This window comes from Myotis davidii, unplaced genomic scaffold, assembly GCF_000327345.1.
Source record: "Myotis davidii unplaced genomic scaffold, ASM32734v1 scaffold546, whole genome shotgun sequence".
NCBI classification, from domain to species: domain Eukaryota; kingdom Metazoa; phylum Chordata; class Mammalia; order Chiroptera; family Vespertilionidae; genus Myotis; species Myotis davidii.
The window spans coordinates 1,082,401-1,090,784 of record NW_006297836.1 but is presented as its reverse complement, the minus strand read 5'-3'; the positions used below and the strand labels follow the sequence as shown (position 1 = coordinate 1,090,784).

Genomic DNA, 8,384 nt, shown 5'->3' with positions numbered 1-8,384 from the left:
ACCATAAAATTATTTTTGTTGCTACTTCATAACTATAATGTTGCTACTGTGATGAATCATAATGTAAATATCTGAGATGCAGGATGTATTTTCATTGTTACAAATTGAACATAATTAAAGCATAGTGATTAATCACAAAAACAATATGTAATTATATATATGTTTTCCGATGGTCTTAGGCAACCGCTGTGAAAGGGTCGTTCGACCCCCAAAGGGGTCGCGACCCACAGGTTGAGAACTGCTTCTCTATAACATGTTGACCAACATAAGCCTAGTTTCCTTCTTTACTATATTTTTTTTATTTATTGTTGACACTATTACAGATGTTCCTCATCCCCCCCCCCAACTTTAGCCACCTCCACTCAGCCCCTACACCTCCTCCTTCTGGCCATCACCACACTGTTGTCTGTGTCTATATATTTTATACTTTTTAGCCATTCACCCTCCTCCACCCCTTCTCTCTGGTAACCACCATTATGTTGTCAGTGGCTATGAGTTTGTTTTTGTTTGCTTTGTTAGTTTTTGTTACTTTTTTGCTTTTTACTCCACATATGAGTGAAAACATACATTTTTTTGTCCTTTTCCACCTGTTTTATTTCACTTAGCATAATACTCTCAGGATCCATCCATATAGTCACAAATGGCTTAATTTCCTAGATCAGTGTTTTTCAATCAGTATTGATGATGATGTTAAGAATCACCTGGGATGTTTAGTACTCATAGAGCTGTTTCAGGTTTCCCCACTTGCCTACCGAGATATTTTGATTCACTGAATCTAAAGCAGTGGTTCTCAACCTTGGCCGCACATTAGAATCACCTGGGAATCTTTTTAAAATCCTGATTTCTGGGCCTCATCCTCCGGAAATTGTTTCTTTGTTATGGGGTGGGGCCACAACATTGGTAACAAAGAAACAGAATTTCCGGAGGATGAGGCCCAGCAATCAGGATTTTCAAAAGACCCATGTGATATTCTAATGTGCGGCCAAGGTTGCGAACCACTGATCTAAGGTGAGGCTAGCAATTTATGTTTTAGGAAGTGCCCCAGGTAAATTTATTATCAGGTAAGTTAAGGAAATAATGATTCTGTCCTCACACAATTGCCACCTGCAACTTAGTGATTCTCAATGTGGGGGGGTCCCAGGACCAGCAGCATCAGTCTCCCATGAGAACTTGCTAGAAATGTATATCCTTGGACCCACCCTAGACCTGCTGAATCACAGTATCTGTTGGTGGGCCCCAGCAATCTGTACTTTAACAAGTTGTCCAGGCGATTCTAATACGTGCTATAGTTTGAGAACTATTATAGTTTTAATAACTTTTTAAAATTGATTTTAGAGAGGAAGGGAGAGGGAAAGGGAGATGGAAACATCAATGATGAGAATCATTGATCAGTGGCCTCCTGCACGGCCCCTACTGGGGATCAAGCCCACAACCTGGGCATGTGCCCTGACCAGGAATCAAACCTGGGACCCTTCAGTCCACAGGCCAACGCTCTAGCCACTGAGCCAAACCAGCCAGGGCAAGAGCTATTATATTAAACAAAGTCCAATTCTAGCCAACAACAAACAGTTCAACCCCAGAACTTCCAGGCACAAGATGGTACAAGGTGAAGTGGCCTGGTAAAGCTCTCCATCTCCCAAGAAGTATATTCACCAAAGATATGTCTCCAAGGGAGACCCTTTTAGAGAACCAAAAGAGCCTGGCTGACCAGAGGACTTACTTTGCTGCCAGAACAGGGAGTCCTTGTCTAACAGGTTATGATATTCTCTCAACCAGAAACTATATTTTTTCTACTTCCTCCCTTTTTAAAATGGCAGTTTTCCCCTGGTCATTTCTCCCCAATTGCATATTGGGTATGTTGGGGTGAAGGGTAGTTTATAATTTAACTGCAGGTGACGAGACTGCTAGGATGATGGATCTGAAGATGGCTGCATATCAACTAGAGATCTAAATGCTAAAATGCAGTAACTGGGTAAGACTAGGTTTTTCCCCTTTGAAAACATAAATTCACTACATGTAGGTGTGGGCATTTTTCAAAGTAGATACGTGGGAAGAAAGGTGTCCCTGGATGCTTGCTACCCAAAATAAGAAGCAATACTAGATATTTGTGATTGGTTCATGGCATTCACTCCTCATGCCCTTGATTTTACTAGGAATCCATTTGGTTCTAGGGAGATACATCTTAGGATTCGGGAATGGAACACATGCCCTGGCTAAGCCATTCAGTGCATTGCATTTAATCCACGAGACGTCAGTGACTGATCCAGATATGTGACCTAAGCCATTTAAGAATGCATCACAGCACACAGGTTATTTATTTTTTGTCTAGACTGGAATTGCCATAGCTTGGAACTGCTGGTCCAGTTTTGCTACCATTGAGGAAAGGAAAACTGAGAATGAAATTGACATATAGAGTAGGGAAAACCCTAAATAATCACACTGAGCCTGAGCCTCAATCAAACTATGCCTGAAGCCCATCTAACCTCTGGATTATTTTAGTTACATAATTAATGATGTTTAGTAACTGTTTAAAATAGGTTTCTTGTTACATGCAGTAAAGCATTATATTAGAAAAGGCAAATAAAAACTATCATAAATTTGCATATGACAGTATATGTGAGTGCAAGTTGGGATAAAAAATATTGTTCATTTTTGGGTTACTTATTATATTACCTTAACTTTTTCCCACAGCTTCAATTTATAGTTGAGTTTCCCTTTAACTTACCTCAATAAAAATATACAGGCCTATCTCAAAGAGTTCCTTCCACAGAATCCATCACATTCACATACATTTCACTTTCTACTAGTTAGAAAAATTTGCCAGGCAGAAATGGTGGGTTTTCAGGGACGTGTAAGTTTTCATTAAACCAGATTCGGGTTTGGAGGTTTGAATTAGCCACACCTCCTTCCCCTCTAGATTCTAAATCAACTAAAAATTACACACAGATCACCAGCCTGGTGTGGCTCAGTGGTTGAGGGTTGACCTACGAACCAGGAGGTCACAGTTCCATTCCCGGTCAGCGCACATGCCCAGGTTGCGGGCTCAATCTCCAGTGGGGGGCATGGAGGAGGCAGCTGATCAATGATTCTCTCTCATCATTGATGTTTCTCTCTCTCCCTCTCCCTTCCTCTCTGAAATAAATAATAAAAATACTCACAGGCATCAAAGTGGGATTAAATATCAGCTTTAATATATTGTTAAGTGAAAAAGCAAAATTCAGAACAGCATGTATAATATGCCACCATTAGTATAAAAAAACTGATTTACACACATACATACATAATATGCTTGTACATACATGGATTATCTCTGAAAGCATACATAGTAACTGGTAACAGTGGTTACCTTTGGAAAGTGGGACTGAGGGACTGAGGTAAGGGTGAGAAGGGGGTAAGAAAATTAGTTTTTACTTTATAACCTTTAGTACCGTTTCATTTTTACCAGAAATGGGTGTTTTTCTCCAAAAACAATTTATATATTAACATTTTTAAAAGAAAAAAATTGATACCAGCTTTATTACTGATAGATCTGGACTGGAGAACATGCTTTGGACCTGAGCCTGAAATGTAGTTCTACCCCAAGTCGAAAGTAGACATTTACTCAGCCATGTAGTGAAGGGGCTGCCTTCTTTCCCACGCCTTGCTGTGAGAAAAGGAGCTGAAGAGCCAAGAGGGGACTAGGCTGCTTATCCATAATAACCCTTTTTTCAATTTTACCAAGTTATTCCTCCTCCCAGATGTAAGACTGAATGAGGGGCAAATGGAGGTGGGTAGAAGTTTTCTTTCAAATACTTGTGAGAGTCCTTTATTTTTTTTTTCTTGAGTCAGGAACATGGAGAGAGATATAAGATAGATCACATCATATCCATGGACTTTTTGTTCTCTAAGCCATAGTGGTCAACACCCAAGACTATGGCTGTCCCCTATGGGGAAGACCAACATTATCTTAGGAATATCCTGCTTCCATCTGTGGAAGACTGGTGAGCAGTTCTGTTTTTGACCCTAGAAGGCTCTGAAATAAGTCAGAATAGAGCAGTAATTAAAATTAATTCCAAGGTTACATTATACCCTGGGCTGAAAATTCACTCACTATTTTATCCCTAATTTATAATTATGTCCAACCACATTATATGATTTAGTTTACAAAGATTACACAATGAACCCCAAAGATAGCATATTAAAATACTCCAAAAATTAGAATATCAACTACATAATGAAAATGCCTTAATTTGAACTATATAAAACCCACTCTAATGATTAAACTCCAAGGGAGAAAGGAATGCTCCTAATTAAATTTCCATTTTAAAGTCCAAAGGAATTAAAGTCCAAAATTTTGCCTTTCACAATTTCTTGTTTTTCTCATTTCAGCCATACGGATCCCACAGAGACGTCTGGACAGATGTACGGTTCCTTCAGCAGCCACAGCCTGAGCTGTCTTCATCTTGATTATGTGTAGTTCCTTCAGGACTTTAGAAGCTGAATTAATCTAACCCCACAACTGCATGTTATATATTTTTAAGAGTCCACAGTATCAATAGGTCAAAAGATGACCACAGGCCTCACCGGCATTGCTCAGTGGTTGAGCGTCGATCTATGAACCAGAAGGTCATGGGTTCTATTCCCATTCAGGGCACATGCCCAGGTTGGGGGCTCGATCCCCAGTGTGTGGCGTGCAGGAGGCAGCCAATCAATGATTCCCTCTCATCATTGATATTTCTATCTCTCCCTCTCTTTACCTCTCTGAAATCAATGAAAATATATTTCAAAAAAGATGACCACAGTATCATCTTCACACCCCAAAATTAGAAAGCACACTAATTCCCAGCCACTGGAAGCAAACTTATGTTGCCAGGACTTAATACATAGGACAGAGAAAACATGGGAGAAAAGAGACTGTTTTCTTGGTTTCATCCTCAGCAGGATGCTAGTCTGTCTGTGCCAGCAGTCCAGAATCCATGACCTGTGAACTTAAACTAACTTGGGAGATATTTCCCAAGTGTTTGATTGTATTGCCACACGTCCCAGACCCATATTTGCAGAAGTCCAAGGCCTGTCTGTTACTGTTAATGGAGCTTGTACAGAGACCCAGTGTGAAAATGTTGGCTTTTGCCAGGTGCTTCTCTCCAAAACCTTACTTATTTTTAACCTTTTCCCCTAGGCTTTGGTTAGCCTTTCCCAGTGCCTTCAATAATGGAAGGTACAGTACCCATTCCATTACTTACTTTTCTGCCGCAGTAGGGCTCACCCTTTTCTGCAGATGAGTATCTTAGGACCAGTCAACAAAGAGGATAAAGTTGAAAAACAAAACACTAATAAGTACCCATTGGATTTCTATCTACCAATGCCAGCATTACGCTCTTAAAACATCATTAAGCCTATTGATCATCTGGCACTGATTCTAATCTATGTGTTCCATAGTTCTCCTGGGACAACATAAAAGATGAGCCCACCAGATCATATGAGGAAGTCTTTCTTAGTTCTAGCAAGTGTCTTGCCCACCTCATATGCTGGGACTCAAAAGTTCCCTAAGAATCAAATCTAAAACTTAATCTAAAAGTTCTCAGTATCTCTCGGTATAGGAAAGAAATCTGTATCTCAGCCTGATTCCAGGTTTTGCTCTTTTAATTTTGAGGTCCAGGACCAACTTGACAACACTTGATAAACTCGGGCTTTACCATGTGACTGAGAACTCTAGCTAGATCCTGGCTTAATGCTCCATTGGGTTGGCAAAGCCTACTTGTGCTAAAGTCTGCCCGCAGGGCCTATGTTTGTTAAAACCCACTCCATGTCTACATTTGTTAAAACCCACTCCATGTCTACAGGTCCTACCCAGAGTTATTGCAGACAACAGAGGCTCTAATACCATTGATGAAAAACCTTGATTTCTCCACTTGGGAGTTCAGTTCCCAAATGCTTGCCCTCTTATTAATTTCATAAGGTTTCTCGGCCTATACTTATATACTAAAGTGAAAAGTAATTACCCTCTTGATTTTGCAACAAGTTGAGCAATAGACGTAAGAACCAGAAAGGGAGCAATACGTTAGTCTTACTCTCAGTACAGATAGAATTGAAAATGCAACTTGGACAGGAGACCAAAATGGCTTCCCACTCTTCCTCCCATTACACTTTGAAGCTACCTAGAGGGAAGAGTTAAAGTTGCAAAGAAACTTACCCAGCCAGTCATACCTAATATCGCCAGAAGCTTCATAGTTCAATGAGTAGAGAGAGTCCGAGCGCCCAAAAGAATGAGGCAACAGGTGTTCACCTACATTTAAACTATTAACACCAGCAAAGATAGAAGTATGGGCCAATGGATGTCAGACTTTACCCTTCTCACTAATTAGATAAATCAATCATTCTCCTGAGGGGAGGAACCTGTAAAAAAGGATGGAGAGAAGGGCAAAAGGTCTCTTCCAAAAATGTCTGCGTTTCAGTTCCTTTTTCTTTGGCCAGGCAAAAAGCATGCAGAAAGCGAGAAGATGTTTCTTACAAATTGGAAAGCAATCAAGACCGTGTGTGTGCACAGATTTTACAAATAGTCTCACATATTTGGCAAATTTCAAAATGACTTCTAAGTTGTTTTTACTAAATCGTAGACATAGATATGGAAATCGTCGTCAAATTTGATGAAGTACACAGAGGGTTTTGCTTCTACCTGATGAATGACCATGCCAGTTCTCTTGGAGCCATCATCTTTGGCATATTCCACCTGTTTACCTACTAGGCTGTCTATGACTTCTCCTGGCTCCCTCTCTGCAGGAGAAGACTCATTGGCATCAGGAAGGATGCGCAGGTCACCGTCTTTATAATCATCTAAGAGCTGGTACATATATAAAACAGGATCCTTCTCATAGGTAATGTAAAACCATGTTTTCATGACAGGTGCCTGAGCCAAGACCATCCCCCTCCATTCATTTTTGGAACCTTCCTCTGTCTCAAAAATATGTTCCACTGCTTTGCCGATCAGAATTTCTGTTAAGTGTGAATCACTGATTGTAGATGATGCAATTCTATTAGGAAAGACTTCAAGTGATGACACCCTTTCATCGTTATGCAGTTCCAATCCATAAACACAGTCAAAGCCATCATATTTGATAAGATACAGAGAGGGATTTACAGGTACCTGATCCAGAACGGTTCCCTTCCACTGTACTAGAGGCTCATCTCCGTCTTTCCATCCGTGCCGAATTCTGCAGCCCACGATGTTCCTCCGAGGCTGGGAGGGGGGCCTGCTCCTGTGTCTCTTGTGTGCAGCCTTTCTCTTCATCACGGAAACGGGCACACCGGCATGCCTTGAGCCTGTTCTGGACCGCTGCTCTGCAGCCGCCTTTGCGAACGGCGGCTTCATGCCTGAGAGGAGCACAGTGGCAAGGCAGGCCAAGAAATGAAATTGAGACAAAATCAATTCAAAGTATGACACGGTGAGCTTTGTCTCCTAATTAGTGCATTCCGTGCACCCACGCCTAAGTTTCTCCTGAAAGCTGGAAATCAAGGTATCCTGGCGTGTGCCTGCAGTAACCTTCCTCCCCGGTTCGTTCCAGCTACGCAAGAGAGAGGGAGGGAGGGAGGGAGGGGGAGAGAGAGAGAGAGAGAGAGAGAGAGCGAGAGAGAGAGAGAGAGAGAGAGAGAGAGTTGTCGTTAGGGTCAAAGAAATAGGGGGCATCCTCTATTCCTCCCACCCGGCTTCCAACACTGTGCCAAGTGGCACAGACTCCCCAAAGCCTCACGTGCCCAAATCCAGCACTTTGCTACCTTCGCTGCGTGCCTGAAGGGGAGAGATGATCAGCAGGCGCCAAGAAGGGAGCTCGCCAAAGCTGGTGGAGGAGGATCCGTAGACGAAGTGCGTGGCAGGCAGGCAGGCGAAGAGGATGGCGGCTGCGTCTCCAGCACGGAGCTCAGGGGCCCGCTGCGTCCCAGTCGGCAGCAGTGGCCCCTGTGCCACTTCGGGATCCCACCAGCCGCTGCTGCTGCAGCAGTCTCCTCCCTCTCCGTATCTCAGCTTCCTGCCAGGAGAGTGGCCTCCCCTTCCTGCCAAACAACGTGTGCCCTCCTCCCCCAACTCTCACGCCCACCTCTGCCCGGAGCTTGGGAAGCGCTTCTTGGTTCCTGTACCTGCCCCTTTCCAAATCAGGAGCAGCCCAGCTCACATCCCCCCTAGCGTCCCTTTCTCCAGTTCAGAGGCCCTGGGCTCCCCACTCCCACACTACCTTAGCCCAACCTCGGTGCCCCTGCCCCATCTGCTTTCCATCTTCTAGGAATTCGCCCTTTCCTTTACCCCGTGCTTTTCTGGAGTTATTCTTTATATACAGAAACCTGCCTCTCCTGTCATTTAAAGGGATTTGTGGTAGAATGAGAGAAATGCACTAGTGCTCAGTCTGCCATCT

The 8,384-nt window shown here is 42.8% G+C and overlaps 1 protein-coding gene across 1 annotated transcript; it reads right to left on the bottom strand.

The window, feature by feature from the left end:
• Window positions 1–5,169: 5,169 nt before the first annotated feature.
• LOC102770225 (spindlin-3) lies at window positions 5,170–8,071 on the bottom strand. The gene is made up of 2 exons (XM_006773708.2): window positions 7,753–8,071; window positions 5,170–7,541 (listed from the first exon to the last, which is right to left on the bottom strand). The coding sequence occupies exon 2, from the start codon at window positions 7,346–7,348 to the stop codon at window positions 6,572–6,574; it is 777 nt and encodes a 258-aa protein (XP_006773771.1). The 5' UTR covers window positions 7,349–7,541; window positions 7,753–8,071; the 3' UTR covers window positions 5,170–6,571.
• Window positions 8,072–8,384: the final 313 nt, after the last annotated feature.